Here is an 18,146-nt window from a genome sequence, read left to right as displayed (position 1 = left end):
CTTGAGATGTGATGCCATGGATAGCACTAGACTACATGTAGATGTAGATGTAGATCTTGAGATTGATGCCATGGATAGCACTAGACTAGATGTAGATCTTGAGATTTGATGCCAAGGTTAGCACTAGACGAAAGAGAGATCTTGAGATTTGATACCACAGTTAGCACTAGATTAAAGAGAGAGATCTTGAGATTTGATACCACAGTTCGCACTAGACTAAAGAGAGATCTTGAGATTTGAGGCCACAGATAGCACTAGACTAAAGAGAGATCTTGAGATTTGATGCCACGGTTAGCACTAGACTAAAGAGAGATCTTGAGATTTGATACCAAGGTTAGCACTAGACTAAAGAGAGATCTTGAGATTTGATGCCACGGTTAGCACTAGACTAAAGAGAGATCTTGAGATTTGATGCCACGGTTAGCACTAGACTAAAGAGAGATCTTGAGATTTGATGCCACGGTTAGCACTAGACTAAAGAGAGATCTTGAGATTTGATGCCACGGTTAGCACTAGACTAAAGAGAGATCTTGAGATTTGATGCCACGGTTAGCACTAGACTAAAGAGAGATCTTGAGATTTGAGGCCACAGTTAGCACTAGACTAAAGAGAGATCTTGAGATTTGAGGCCACAGATAGCACTAGACTAAAGAGAGATCTTGAGATTTGATACCATGGTTAGCACTAGACTAGAATCACATAATGTATTAATAGGGTGAAAGTTAAAAGAAAATGCTTATTATTTCCTGCAGTCTGTGTGATGTTCCCTTATTCACTTCCAGTATTGAGTGTAAATGGAGCATCTCATTTCAACTTGTCTAAGGTTTGTAGTTTGGCACACAAAAAGGTCACATCAAACGTGACCTTTTTGTATATGACATAAATAATAAGTTTAATTATGACTATTTCACGATATTGTTTTCTGTGTCACTAGTTTATAGTTATGCGCTGACAGTTACTTGATATGAAGAAAGACTGGAGTGATATGAATATCTTATCATGTTACCCTTCAGCTTTTCTTTATCTAAAATATTTATCTCTGATGCAGAATTTCACTCTCTGTTTTGTAACGTTTCTCAAAATATCCTGTCTGGAGCAAAGTTTGATATTTAGTCTAAAATTAACGGAAAACAAAAATCAAAACTAATCATCCAAGAGCTATGAATGATGTCATATTTCTATAATATAATTATATTTCTTGTTATATATTGACCAGCTTTTATTACGACACATGACATACATGTACATGTACTCTATTCAATTAGAATGAAGGCTATAATGATGAAAACACGGTTGTAGAAGTACGTTTCAAGAATCTCTTTCCAACTTGTTAGACCAGAATTAACATGGTGCTGGTGCAGGCATTAACCCTTCTAGTTGCTAACATACATGTATACTGATGACATATTACTTTTTGTGACAGCTTGGATCTTAATTTACACTGTATCAAACAGAGTGACAATCAAGAAGTGTTACGCTTACTGTACACATAAACATACTGTACAGTACTGTATTGCACACTGCTGTACTGTGTTGTGTTGTGTTGTGCTGCACTGTGTTGTCCTGCACTGCGCTATATTGTATTGTACTGTACTCATGAAACATGTTCTAAATCCCTTCATCACCTCTCTCCTGGTACCTCAAGAGAGAGATAGTGACACATTTGGAAGTCACAATTAGACTCTAAGCTCAAGTACCAAGGGATTGTTAGTAACTCCTTGTAACATACCTTTTTGTTCTCTGAAAGAACATTCTAATCTATGGCAATCAAGCAGGATCCTAGGGCCTGTAAAAGAGCAGCCCAGTGGTTGGTTGTCACAGTAGGATGGGGAACCGTGACACCGGTGACTCAAATGAGCTTCAAGGTCACATCTTGCCATCACATCTGTGCAGTAGCTAGAGTTAGGACACACCACTCTCAGTTTGTCAAGTAGTCTGCAAAAAATACACAGAAACAAGAACAATAATGCATGTGGCCTCACACTACACATTCAATAGTAAGCTGATATGACCAAGGCCATCTCATTGTAATCTTTGTTGGATGTTTTGATTCAAGAATATTCCTGAACAATGTATACACATCAAATATATCAAAGTCTTCACCAGATGATTGAGTTTATACGTCACCTGTCTCCAATCTCGCATTCTGATTGGTCGAGAGCCTGCAGATACACAGGCGTATTTTTCACCAACAGCCGTATTTTTGCTTGTTGTATCACGTGATCACTACATGTCCCCTTGTAAACAAATCTAGCAGACAACTAGAGATCGAGCTATAACCAGCATTTCCAATGCCAAATTTGTTGTCAATGGAACAAAATATCACCGTTTTATACATTGTAACAAGTCTTTGAACTGTACTTTTCATGTCACAGGGAAATAGTCAAAAATTCCACACACAACCGTGAAAGTCCAGTGACGGCGAACGCACGGTCGTCACGCGATCGTAAACATGAATTCCTAAATTTATGAAGGATATGAAAATTACCACCACAAAGGGTGTAATTTTTGCTTAACTAGAACAACAAAGCATATCACGAACATTTATGTACATTTAATGGAATACAGTACGCAAAACAAAGACGCACTCATTTTTCAGCTGATGGTTATTAAGTTTGAATAAATCGCTGAGTGATATGCAAATAGTAAACATTACGTCATACTACTGAGCAAACGCGCACTCTGATTGGATGATAAAGTTAAGGCTGACATGTAAACAACCGCATTGCAGTTATCAGAGAGGTGCATGATACTACGCTCGACAGTACATGTATAACGCGGAAGTGATTTTATTTTAACATGAAACAGCATTTTTAGACATTCAAAAATGGATTCATAGTCGCAGGTGACGTATAAGTATGTTATTTGCCAAATACTGTTCCACATCTTGCTGCTCGAGGTAATTTTTCTGGTATAACGGCTCGCCTCCGGCTCTCCGTTATACCAGAAAAAATACCTCTCGCAGCAAGATATGGAACGGTATTTGGCAAATAACATATACGTCTTCACCAGATGTCTGCAGATAGTATCTCTACATCATCGTACATGTACATGTACAGTGGAACATTCAGAATGCATTCACTTTTTAAATTCTGGCTGTTCTACAGGATGACAATGCACACTTTCTCATTTGACTTGAAACATTCAACTTTTACTCAATCAATGTTTTATAAATCAAACTTTGACAGGGATATCATATAATTCCCATTATACATGTACCATACACAGGCCAAGTTGAACAAAAAATATGGAATCTATACTCTGGTCATTCTACAACACACATACATTGTATATGTCACAACAATGTGTGTTGATGTCACTGGTTCTGCTATGTTCAAAACATCAATAAAAACATTCAAAATTACTTTCCCTAATTTTTCTTTGATATTACTGGCACTGGTATTATTAATATCATGTTATTTGCCAATATTTTTTTTTCATTAAGTTGGAACTTGTAACCTAAGGGATGTCACTACTCATCTAGCAACTTTGTGGTGACAAAGCCCCCTTAGGTCACTCATATTTTCTTTGGCTGAACAAAGAAAAATATTGGGAAATAACATCTAAACATTTGTCTTCATTTATACATTTAGTTGTGACAGAAAGGTTTTACCTTGATTGTTCTAAGTCATAAATGTATGTCAATTGGTTCTGTGGTGCTTTAAGTACAAGACAAGACAAAATGTTCAGAATTACAATTAATTTCTCTCTCACAGGTATGCATGTAATATATATACTATTCTCCGATACTTTTATCCGGTCAGAAAACACAAGAGCTTTTTCTGTCATGACTCATCTCTGACTCCTAGTGACAAGACCCCTTAAGTCACTTGTGTAGTGAAAGGTCCCTTACACATGTATGTCACTTGTATTTCCAATGGCCGAACAAAGAAAAATATTGAGGAATAATAAATAATACTCAGAATGATTCACAGCATTGAATTATTGTAATGCAAATTGTCTACTAGTATTGTCTGGTAGATGTAGAACTCATAGGAGAATACTCACTATTGTTCACACAAAGGCTTGGGCAGAACCCTGAGATGGTGTATAAACCCTCCTCTAGTACTATAAATTTTATACGTTGTCTTAACTTTCAATACTGTTTTCAATGGTTGACTTACCATTCATAACAGTCTTTTAATTCTCAAACAAAACATTGGGATTAATGTTGGCCCTGAAGGCATTCACGTACTTTACCCTAAAATGAAGTGTGGGCTTTCACGGAAGTCTGTTTCCCACACTCAGCTTGAAATATTCATATATAGTGTGTTTGTATTGTATATTATTCATATATACACACGTGTGTATGTCTGCAGAAGAGAAGTGTCTTGGGAATATGTCAAATATGTGTTGTTGCAATCTTGTTTTTAAATTTAAGCCAGTGCATAAGTGACAAAGTCTCCAATGGCTTCGGACCAGACGTCAGTTTGGATTCTGTAGCCAAAAGATCTTTAACAGAGCGGCTATATAAAGTACTGCTAATTGTGTTCTTACAAATGTATACGGAAGTCGGAACAATAAGCAGGTCAACTGAACAAAAGTAAAATGAATGAAAAATGGACGAAGCTTCTCCCTTTTCAAAGTTGTGTGTGTGTCGCCTTTTTCAAATCATACATGTAAGTCTACAGATCATGATGCAGGCTGTGGAAAAGTCACAGATGCTAAATGTACATGTACACGTAGCTGCATAATTTAGTGTTTGAATAAAACCTTCATACAATACACACAGACATATCCAAATATTACTCTATGACATACAATTAACATGTATTGACAATACAAACTGAATAATAAACACAGGTTGAAGCTGTAACTTTTGGCCATTATTCAAAACCTTTATTCTTCATGCCGATTTTTTGGTCCACATACAATGTACAAAAATTGTTTAATTATGAGACAGTGTGCTACATGTACACAGTACATGTATGTATACATATTTACATGTACATGTACATGCTGACTTCAGTACTTTGGTTCAACATATACAAAATGTACAACATTTGTTTAATCAATTCATGAAATAAAGTGCTACTACAGGTACATGTACATTGTACAAGCATACATAGGGTATTTCCAATGAGAAGGAACGTTTTATAGTGTGTTCCAGTTGACTTTACTGAAGTACCCATTTGCTTGCTTTACACTTGAGTTTAGGATTATACAGCAAACAAATGGAGAGGAGGGACTTGCAATAATAGCATGAATAAGTATCACATTAATGCATGTACATGTACAACTCTCTTTTGTGTGTGTGTGTGTGTGTGTGTGTGTGTGTGTGTGTGTGTGTGTGTGTGTGTGTGTGTGTGTGCGTGCGTGTGTGCGTGTGCGCGCACAAGCACTCGTGGGGAGGAATATGCGAGTATTTCCATGCACATGTACAAATGTATGATGTACCATACAGGTTCCTCTCTTTCCTGAAGAACTAGTATTTACATACAACTCAGAACTACATGTACATATATACATCCAATTTTTCTGTCTTGCAAAAATAACTTTCAAGGATAGCCCCGAAACCAAGATTTTGTACTACTACTGACACATACATGTACTACATTAGAAATCAAGATATCATGTGAATGTATTCATTGGCCATCCATTTGTCATAGGATAATGTACATTAATGGTACAATGTACATACAATCTATATTGTATGATGTACAATTGATATCTTATGGAATGTAATGCATTTACATTTCTGTAAGATCTTCGAATTCAACACCAGAAAAACAACAACAAACAAACAAACAAACAAACAAACAAATAAACTTGTACATTGATACTATTTGTTTTCCACTGCTGAAATCACGAGTGAATCACTTTTAATGTTTATGACAAAACTGTACATAAAATCTCAGATGTACAATTGCAACTGTTAAATGAAATTAGTAAGTTTTTTTTCCAATTTTTCTGATCACTTTAACATTTTATGATAAAACTAGATACATTGTACATGTGTAGAAATATTTAGAATACAGTTTACGATGACTGTTAAAGAAATCAATCAATTATTTTTCAATGAATCACTTAAAACGTTTTATGATAATACTAGACACATTGTACATGTGTACAAATAAAGAATACAGTATACTCTGCCTGTTAATTGAAATTAGTCAGTTATTTGCCAATGAATCACTTTATGATAATAGATACACTACATGTACATACATGTGTAGAAATAAAGAATATAGTGTACAGTCACTGTTAATGAAATCAATGAGTTATAATGTTTATGATAAAACTATACATAAAGTCATCTGTATATTTCGACTGTTGATCAAATTAATCAGTTGTTTTCAATTTTTCCATTTACTTTTTAATAGTTATGATAAAACCACATATATACATCATTAATTCTGATTTTCAAGCATGTATAGAAATACTAAATCATTGTCACAGCTGTGTACATGTACATGTGTGAAGCAAATGTGCAAGGTCATTCTATTGAGAAAACATCCTGTAAGTGAAATCTACATCCTTTTACTTTTAATGAATGACAAAAATAGAAATAGGATTTCCAATATTTCACAGATGAAACTGTAGTTACAGGTATTCGGATGTAATTTATTATAAACAACACGTTGATTTATGCACACACTCAGTACTAGGTTTTAGTACATTGTAAGTCTAGTAATCCTATCAAAAAATAAGGTATTTTTTAAAATTTGAGGTTAATGCTCAGTACCTGCAATAGCATTTTATCTCATGTTAGAGGGTCAAAATGGAACAAGAAGGTTGACTTGTTCTTAGTACAATGTACCTGCAATAGCATTTACCTCATGACTGCTTGTCAAAATAGAACAAGAAGGTTGACTTATTCTCAGGGCTTACATGAACATTTGTACATGTGCTTGTATACCAAATGTGCAATGTACTGCTCTCATTTTTTTTTTTTTTTTTGGGGGGGGGAGGGGGGGTGTAGGGATATTAATAACATAGTGCATGTCTGACTCAATGTACTCTACTCTATATTAGATTAGTAAGTTACATGTACATGTACGTGTCTACTTCACTATTATTAAAACATTCATGAGTCAAACTTGCACAGCAAATTCTACTCACAAAGGCCATTGCTGTAACATTCAAGCTCCTTTGAGGCACACTGTTGTATGTATATAGAGAATTGTGTTTTCTTTTTATATCAGTGCTACAGATGTCAGAAGTTAATTGAATTCAGATGAATTCTGCTGGGACAGTTACATCTTCTAAGATACAACAGATACAAAATTCCAAGGCAATGGTTCTAGAGGTGTTTTCATGAAGCAAGTGATCAAGATATGGTGACAATATTGTTGATATGCACATTTGGTACAAAAATGTGATCTCAGTGGATTAGTCAGAAATTTGATGGGAATGTTCCTTGGGATATCTGGAAACCATCACGGCTGTAGCAGGGAGGACAAGGGTGAAGAATTCTTAGTGATAATATCTACACTTCTTATGTTCAAATTCAGTACAAAAGTGTGATTTTTATCTAAAAATCTTGAATTTAAATTTGCCACGTGGATTAGTCAGACATTTGATGGAGAATGTTTCTAGGGATGTCTAAATAAAGAATTACTAGATGCAACCTGTATTAAATTTACTAGTACCCTTCTAAATGTATAGCACGTCAGCTACATTTTGTATTTTAGAACCTGTCCAAGCGACAGACATGATGATGTGAACATTTTTACTGATTTTAATTTCAACTGGCAGTCTGCACCTACCCATACAATGATATTTGATATCAGAAGAAATAAGGTACTCAAGGGCACTACAAGTATATCTATTATCACTAAGCCAATTAACCTAGAATTAATTGGCTACAACTATGCAATGTCTGGGATAATGAGAAACCCCACTGGCAAACTCACAATTAAACCAGGCTTGTCTGTGTCTGTTTTCCTCATAAGGACATTCTGCGACTGAAACCCTCAAACTATTTTTTTGAGTTTTTAGGTCTGGTTTCTGTGTAGTAGTGGTCCTAAAGGCAACACTAACATGTGGTAACGTTTTGCATTATTACACTGTTGTGCAGTCTAAGTGAAACAATTAGGATTAGATCGAAGCTTTTAACTCAGGCCAACAATAGTCTATTTGACTTCAGAGATGCAACAAAAGTATGGCAGCTGTGTCTGTTTAGAACCATTCAGAGACAAGACAAATTGAAAGTTGTCCCAATGATTACACCCCTAGGGCAAAAATCCTAGTAATTTACAACCATATTATTCCTTGCTTTTACCTCCCTTTTTGTGTTCAGTACTAAAGAAAAATGGTTTAAATTAAACAACAAACAACATCTGCCAAAGACAAGAGAGAGAATTGTACTAATTACTTAGATAGAAAACAATAGGGAGTGATTCAATTTATTTGGGATTTTTGTCTATCTAACAAAGACTCTAAACTCTCCAAACACTAATTTCTTGATTTTGTATGGTAGCAGTATTTGTATTCAATGATGAACAGAGTGGGTTGTAGTGATTGCTGATCAGGCCCTACGGGTACTTCAACAGAAAAGAACATGTACATGTAAATTTGCTGAACATTCGAATCCAAGAACCTGGCTAATTGCAGAGAATAAACTTGCCCTGTTTAATCTACAGCAACAAACGACATAGCCCAGAGACTTAACTCAGAAAAGACAATTGCTGTTGGCCCTCGGATATATTGCTAGCCTGTGATAGCGACTATGATAAGACTCTGGGCTACAAAAGACACAGCAGCCCAATAAAGTGGCTGGAGAATGTCATGTGTTGAACCAAGGCATAGTAAAGTCTTTGGGCTACAGTAGTAATAAGCAACTTAACAGGAACCTGTACATACACAGACAGGAAACAGAGGCTGGAAGAAAGGAAATTTACAGACATACAGTATGTTTGTACACATGTACATAACAAGGTTACATTGTACTGGTATAAACAATGCACATGTACATGAATGTTTAGTCAGAGCATTAATTAATGGTTGTATACTGTACCAATATTACAAGAATTATGTATACAAAACATTTAGAAAAGAGGTATGGGAGAATTGATGGGTATTTTTATGTACTTGGCAAGTTTGAATTATGGTGACACATCCCAGATTTCAAGGAAGTTATTCCACACCATTACAATATTGATGGCTACATAAAAAAAACTTCCCCTAAACATTCCTAGATTTCTTGTTCCATGGAAACATTTCCTCACAATCTGTCTAATCCAAGAAAATATTCACATGGAAAAAGGATTCTGTGTAATGTAGTGACTGCCTAACAATAAACATTTTTCTGTATGCATTCCTACATGTATATTCCGTGCATACTCAAACACAATGCTTCTCATGAAAGTTCACTGCTGAATTTTCAATGATTCCTTCTATCTCAAAACAAATTGAGAATAAACTCTGAATATTAAACTGTGCATCTATATTTTTTTAATTATTTCATTGTGTAAGCATAATGGCAATGACAAGAATTAAATGAAAATGAATTGATACTCCAGACGTGGCTTCACCATCATCAAATTGACCTTCGAGATGAAGGTCAGGCCTTGATGATAAATTAATATTCAAGAGAAAGATCGACATTGAAAATATACAAAACGTGAAAGAAATTTCTAAAGTATTAAACATTCGATGAGATTTTGTAAACTAATTGCTTGATAATTTTTGTAACTGATGTCATTAGATACACTGTACATGTACTTGTAAATATCATAGGACATAATGACAAAATCACCCTCCTCCTCCTTCGTATCAAAAGCACACATATTTATGCCAAGTTTAAATGAAACTGCCTTGTGCACAGTGGCATACATGTGCATGTAGCTTCAATTGTATATTGTTCAATTGATGAAGACATGATGCACACATGTCATTGTGCATACAGAATAAACCAAGACTGAGTTCACTAGTCCCACTGAACTAGGCTAAAATCCTCCTTCTTATCAAAAGAACACATATTTGTGCCAAGTTTAAATGAAATTATCTTGTGCACAGCATACATGTATATACAAAATGTAGGTTCAATTGTATATAATGCACAAATGCATATTAATGAAGACATACCGTATGCACATATGAACACAGTGCTTACAGGATAGGCCAAGACTGAGCTAGGCTAAAATACATGCTCAGCATAAAAGTTATAGGAATATACATTGTGTTCTGTTTACATTGTGCACTTTTTATAAATCCTGCTATGGCCACTATCTTTGACAAGGACTTTACTTGACGAGGGTTTTAATTTAGCAAATATTCACAGTCAAAATCGATGCATATATTTATCTTATTTTGATCTGACAAATTCTGCATGATTTTTTGCACTGAATAGTTACAGCTGACAATTATAGAATTTGTCATACAGATAAGGATCATATAACAAGACAGCTCGAAAGCTTGATGCTAAAATACTAAAGAACTCTGCATCAGAACCTGTGCATGTGTGCAAGTCATTTGATCTACATTGTACATTATACCAAGCTGATGAACAGTTTGGTATATTATTACATGTATTGTTGTTATGTTCATAAATGCAAATGAATTGTTATATCCTAAAAATAGCCCTGGATGTACATATTATTCATTTATGTAGGCTAAGAATAAACCAAACAGTCGCATGTAAACACAGTGTACCCTATTGTTACTTGAGGGTCACAAAGAGTACAGCATCCATAACTGTACAGTTCTACATGTACATGTAGCAGCGTACTTTGATTTGAATGATTAGCTATAAAGTTATTGTAGGGTTGTAATTTTAGGGGGCTTCTGTTAATGTATATTTTACATAATAATTATACATACAAATGTATGCTGGTTGGAGCATCGAAATACTCTATAGGATATTTGTACAAGTATTTGCCTTCACATACATAATGTAGGGAGGGAAAATATGAGTTACATGTACAATGTACTTATGTCAAGTTATTGAAGCACTGTCACTATTCGTCTTTCAACTGATAGTGGCAAAATCCTTAGGTCACAGGCATTTTTCAGCTGAATGAAGCAAAATATTGGGAATAACATAATTCAGGCATAATTTATGAAAAATCATGAGAAATGTTTTGAGTCATAATTTCAGCATGATGTAGAATCATCCCTACATGTAGGAGTTTCAACCAGGGTATAAATCCAATAGTCTTTGTTCAAACACTTGGCTTTCAAGAGGAATGCTACTTTATGTAGGCATACAAATGTACTCCGCTGTGTTTTACAAATGTGCTACACCGACACTCATGTGTCATTGGGATCCTGTGTTGTAAAACTTTTAAGAACATCATATCATTTCCATCATGTTGCATGTTGGATCTTCTTACTATTAAATCAAATTCATGGTACCTGAAATAAAATTTCACCCCTACATTTGTAGCTGGCCTACATCATAACATTCAATTTCTTGGTCAACTCAATGATTTCCATTCCATATACTGGTACTTGTAACACATGCAAGATAGACGAATCTGAGAATAAGTCGACCTTCTTGTTCTGTTTTGCTCCTCTAGCATGACGTAAAGCACTATTGCAGATACCGAGAATTTCCTATACCTACAGAGAAACAGATATTTGAAAAACTTCTAAGAGAATAAAAATATATTAAAACTTACTTTTGTACCATTATGCTGGCAACTTTGCAGTCTTTAGACATTAATGGCCTTCTGTCGATGGGACACATTTTCTTTAACCTCAGAACACTTTTCAAACACCTTGCACAATATGTATGTCCACAAATGGTGTCCATTGGGTTGACCAATGGTTGTAAGCACACCTGGCATGTCAATTCTTCATCAACTTGTTCATAATAATCGTAAAGGTGATTAGAGCCCACATCGTGGAACTGTCCACAACTTCCACACAGGAGGACTTGTCGTTTTCTTCTTGCACTCATTGTTTTAAAGTTCAGAGATGTACATGTACTTAATTCCTTTTCCTATTTGTGTCTCTTGTCAAACTCACAAAATCAATCAGTCACCAGAACTGGCTTCACACTTTAAAATTCAAGGAACTGATCCAAAACTTGTTCAAGTTGCCATGACAGCCAGTTATTTACATCCATTGTTTGGTCTCCATGGACATGTCAAATATCTCAAAACATTTCAATTACCTGTAAAATACATTGTAGAAAAGAATGATAAATGAGTAAATGTTAATATTTTTATAAATAACATGCAATGTAAAACAGTCTGAGTCTGTGGAATACAATACAAAAATGTACATGTGTTACTGTGTATCACTGATGTCATGTTACTGATCGTTGGACCTATTTTCTCTATTGACCATTACTGTACCAGACTCCCTCATTTGATGAGTTTTCAGACAAGAATGTTAAAAGCAAACTCAAAAACACTTTTAATGTCCCATCCATTAAACTACAATCTAATTCTAAATACTCTGGACAACGTTTCAGAATCAATGAACCATGACTACAGAGTACAAAAGAACCTAAAACACAAAACCCTTCCTTGTGATTGAAGTGCAGAATTGTCTTGTAAGTTGAACATACATACATACATAAATACATACATACATACATACATACATACATACATACATACATACATACATACATACATACATTGAACATGTACATACATACATACATACATACATACATACATACATACATACAATGTACATACATACATACATACATACATACATACATACATACATACATACATGATACATGTACATACATATATTGTACATACACACACACACACACATACATACATACATACATACATACATACATACATACATACAAATGTACTTTGTACAAACGTGTACGTATTTATTTATTAAACTGTACACAAGAAGTGACACAGGCAAGAAAACATAACAAATGAAGCATTGATGTTCAATTGAATTACACTTGCAATGTTTTAAAAATATTTAGTAAATCACTGAAATATCTGCAGTAACACTTGCTAAAGCACCACCTACAATTTACAAATGACAAAATGTACACATACATGCATACATACATGTAGTATGTACATGCATATATTTATACATACATGTACATACATACATATTTACATACACATGTACATACACAGTGACATATACACATACACACACACACATACATACATACATACATACATACAAATGTACACACATGCATACATGTACATTTGTACATGTACATGCAAAATTGGCATTGATAGATGTACATGTTCTGCATGAACAACACATTTTTCCTACGTCTGGATATTTCGCAAATCTATTCAAAAGTACAATGTATTGTGACAGGTTTGAACAAAGAATCATAATACATGTACAGAAGAACATACAAATGTAGTGACTGAGAGAACTGACAGGCAAGACTCCAACTAATTCTATGAAATATATCAACTCTGTTGTATTTTAAACAATACTGCACATGTACATTGTGTATTCAACACAGTCTTTGTATACTCACAGCTTTGATCGCTCAACTCACCTCTGCAGCGTTCACCAATACACCGAGTTTGAAAACCTAACCAATTGTGTGTTTCAACATGTATACATACAAACTGTACATGACATTTTGAGTCTATCCTGCATAGCAGCTTGTTTACAATTGTACAAGAATTTTTAATCTATACCTGTGTCTTAAATTTGTAATCATGTGTGTGTAATACAAAAAAAATGTACATTATTTTTGAAAATCAAGTGACAAGCTAGCACCCATGTATACAGTAGTATGGTCTTCAAGTTAATGTGCGATATCAGGAACACAACATGCATGTACAGTATTTAAAAAAATAAAATTATGACAAGGTAATGTACAATGTACATGTACATGTATGGTTTCTGAATTTTAAATCCTGCAGCAGTATATCTATATGTTGCACATGTACACATACATGTATATCCTCTAAAACTATGAGAAAATGTTCATGAAACATTGCTGTAATATCTGACAAGAATTTCTGCGCTTGGTTTCTAGGAATCTAAACTTCACTAATAACACAACTTACATTTTTGTACATGTATACATCTAAATTGAAACTCCTACTAAGTGGCCTTGTGTATAAAGTGCATTTGAAGTACAAGTATTACTCCCAGTCTTGGCAAAATCACTGAATATTGTAATTTGTAAGTGGTATATCATTACTGCAGTACGTGACTCACCGTGCTATTTGATCTACAGACACCCTCAAGTCCATTGTACATGTACAAATCACAAGCTATCATAAATGGACTCAAATTTCTACAAACATTTAGTCTGTGTATACATGTATATCCAGACATCAATTTCTGCATTGCACCCAACGTTGTTTGACTCTTTCACCTGCAAGCAGCCATTCAACAATCTTTCTCAGGCAAATGACGGCAGCAAGCCAATAGGAATGAGCAAGGATTTGAGTGATAAATTGTTTCTGTAACAAAAGACTCTTGGCTACATTGTACGATGGCTTTAGTGTGATTGTTTGAGGAAAAAAAATACTGCTGCTACTGGAAACCTGTTTGCACAATGTCCCAATTAAACTTTATCGCAAGGATCTTTTCTCTCTCTTTCAAACATTGTGTTTTATGCTGATGATACAATGATGAGTTGCAGTCTCATTTAAAAATACTGCCCCACTAAGCATGAAATGTTATGACGAGCACGCAGCTGAAACGACTAACAATTATTCTGCACTTACAAAATTGTTGTACAATCCAGCAACCCTGAGAAACGACTCTGTAACAATAACATCCTCTGTTAGGCATGCCTGCATTAGCAATGACCCGATACTGAATTTCACCCTTGAAAGACCTGCATACCAGGGTTATTGATTTTGTAATTTTTTATGTTAATTGAAAGTACCTCTCTCGCATACCTATGTATGTAAAAGACACCATTCTCTTTGTAATTATCACGAAAAAATACCCCCCTCTAATGAGATCAAACAAACGATACGAAATTCTGAATTTCCAAAGGACAACTTCAAATGTAGCTCTGTCCTTATCTGAACTCACCGAAACTAATTTAGTCCAAGCAAAACAAGGTTTGACCATCAATGGTTTGTATTTCAAAACTTCCTTTTGTTGGGATGGATAGAATGTAAGTTTAGTCGCACTCCCACGTCAAATGTTTGAACTTTTACACTCACAAGGAATTTGATGATTCATATACCTATATATATTCATATAGCTATCAGGAATCTCTTGCACAATTTCAGTCTCCCTTGAGAAGTAGAAACGAAGATAAGAGTCTTAGATTAGAAGCTATGCAATAAACTCAAACTAAAAAGTAGTAGATGACAAATTTTCATTGGAGACTTAGCTCATTTACATTATCGCTTCACAGCACATTTGTATACATGTAAGTGAATCACTTTTCATTTAATGAAGTGACCATAATATTTTACAGCTTACATTTGTAGCTACCAAATTACTTCAAGCCAGACTTTACTACTGCTTAAAATCTCAGCCTCAGAGAGTGATCAGTTTTTATTTCTGTCTAGCTTTGAATGTGTTGGAATGTCTTCCAATAATTCAATAAACATTAAAACTGGCCTTTACAACAAGGGGTCGGTGCCGTGTATGTGAATAAAGTCATTTTTAGTGTAAGTTCCAGACAAGAAAAATAGCAGCATGTACAAAATGTAGAAGAAATACTATCAAGTTATGGGAGTTTACTGACACAACAGTTCAGTACTGGTTTTAATTTAATAAAATCACAGAGGGGTATACCCTATTGACATCCATCGATTTCACACAAAATACCAACAAATTTAATGTACTGTTTCACTTCCGTAGTAATATATATATATAGATTAGATTTTGAAAAGTGCTGCCAGGTGATGAATACATTTCTTCCACAGCTTGTCCAAAGTTCCTGTTACATGTATATTTGATGAATGATGTGAGGCATAATCTTACAAAACTTAATTCCTCTTTATTTTAATTTGCATTTGACGAGTGATGCCAGGTGAAAAATAAACTTTATTCGAGTTTCAAGTATCTGAGGAATGTTGTAATTGAATGTTAATATTATGAAAGTGAAATCACAGATAAATTTACAAAATAATTGCATGTCGCACTGTCACCATTCTGTTTCTGATGTGATTCCAACCCAAAACAGCTGGAATATGTTCTCCTAGTTTCCATCTCAATGTACGTAAGAAGCTTCTTTGCAAACAAAACTCTTCCATTTCAGTTGTTATTACTTAAAATCCAGTTTCTTATCTGGTTGTCTCTTCTCTCATGATATTGCCAAGAATGTCAAAAAGGATGAAAGGTTAGATTCTAAGCTACTGTTCATTACAATTAATACATTATTTATACTTGTTCAATCTAACGATTAATTACATTCTAGCATGTCCATGTAGCATATACTATATATACAATGTACATGTACATATTACATGTAAAATTACACCATACTCAAGCCAAGTTTTGTGTTTGAACATTAAAACATGGATGATATACCCTGGTCGATCATTCTACATCATGACAACCCGTGTCTACATTTTTACGCCACTGGTTTTGTGGTGCTCAAAATATTACCAGTCAAAATATATCAAATCATCGTTATTTTTCCTGATTTTCCATAAATTATGCTTGAAGAGGTATATTATTCCCCAATATTTTACTTCATTGAACCGGAACATACTCATACATGTCCCTATGAGTTGCAGGCCCCCTTAGGTCACTCATATTTGTGCCTGATTTCTGCCTGAAGCTATTAAAGTAAACGACTGCTTGTGAAATGCCAGGCTTGGTATGGGAAAAGCAAGAGCGAAATCCCTATGTGACTGGATTCTAGTCTAGTACATGGATATGGTAAGTTACAGATACAAAGGCACATCTTTGTACCAGTAAATAGACCAAAAAAAGATGAATTTTCAAAAATAAGGTGTGCTGTTTATCATATGAAACTGCATGTATCGTATGTAAAACACACACTGTATAAAACAAAATTTCAGTGTTTATTGTCTTCTACAACACAACATATTTACACATCTCCTTCTTATCTGGTAAATGTTATTCTAAACTTTTCATGAATGTCCTTTTATCAGAATGTTTTTAATCAAAAGTCAGAATCCCCACTCACACAACACCTCTAACAAATGTGACCTTCTCTACATGTGTACAAATGTATATGATGTTTACAATACAATTACATGTTCAATGTCAGGACACTGACAGGAAGAAGGAAGGACAATACAGTATTGTAATATGTTTACTTTTCATTGTTTAATTTGTAAGCATTCTTGTTTGATAACTGACTTAAGTTAAATCTCACATTAACATTCTCTTCAAAGAAAAATAAAGTTCACAACCACATAACCTATCCCTGATAATATTTCAACATGTGAAAATAGAATGAAATTGTTCTAAAGTGAATTACACCTTTGATAACTTGGTTTCTGTACCTCTACATGTATGTATTTACTCCCTAAATATAGGGTGCCAGTCAAAGGGTTAAATACATGCAAATGTACATTATTTTGTTTTTTTAATTCATTAATCTCAATTAAATTTTGCTCTACATGTATTCAAAGACTTACAATATGCGGACAATTTTGTGATTACCCTGTACATGACCTATATATAAAACTTTGTCAGTATTCTCCCCAGACTTTATTGCCTTACGGTGCTGTAGGTGGGAAAATAAATAAAAAAACAAATACTGAACATGGTTATGTGTACCAGTACATGTGATACATGTATTTCTGAACAAAATAATGTTGATTGTTGTTGATTTATCATTCTACTATGCACCACTGTCACAAACGTGAACTGCATATGTAATGTTCACAGAATGATTTTTAAAACCATGCAAAATTCTCGGTACCTGCAATAGCATTTTACCTCATGCAAGAAGGTCGAAATAGGAGAAGAAGGTTGACTTATTCTCATGCACACCTATATATTAATGCATGTGAGGTGTGTGGAGTGGAAGTTATGGTGTCGACAAAGAAATCGAAAGTTCATTATTTTTATGATCCACCTAGGTGGTAATATTCTATTTCAGGTACTGAGAATTGAAAGTATATAATCTTAAAGAATTTTTATTTTCAATGACGTCATGTTTACATTGCCACATTGATCTCGTTTATTCCAGGGTCTAAGACTGCGGGCAGCATTCTCTCATGGTATGTTCACACCTTAATATACCCTATACAAATATCAGCTTGGGGCAACACCTGAGGCAAGAGACAAATGTTTGTCCAAAAAATTCTATCTGTTTTAACATGCATGAAATC

General features: G+C 34.4%; 1 protein-coding gene across 1 annotated transcript in view; it reads right to left on the bottom strand.

Moving 5' to 3' along the window:
- LOC144433852 (ligand of Numb protein X 2-like) overlaps nt 1-18,146 on the bottom strand; it is a 46,051-nt gene that overhangs the window by 20,409 nt on the left and 7,496 nt on the right. The window contains exons 2-3 of the mRNA XM_078122232.1: nt 11,565-12,061; nt 1,730-1,935 (exon numbers count right to left, since the gene is read on the bottom strand). Of these exons, the coding sequence (XP_077978358.1) occupies nt 1,730-1,935; nt 11,565-11,845 (487 nt within the window). The 5' untranslated portion in view covers nt 11,846-12,061. The remainder of the gene's footprint in view (nt 1-1,729; nt 1,936-11,564; nt 12,062-18,146) is intronic.

Source organism: Glandiceps talaboti, chromosome 4 (assembly GCF_964340395.1).
Source record: "Glandiceps talaboti chromosome 4, keGlaTala1.1, whole genome shotgun sequence".
In the NCBI taxonomy this organism is placed as follows: domain Eukaryota; kingdom Metazoa; phylum Hemichordata; class Enteropneusta; family Spengelidae; genus Glandiceps; species Glandiceps talaboti.
The sequence above is the reverse complement of the archived record's forward strand: the minus strand, read 5'-3'. Positions and strand labels throughout refer to the sequence as shown.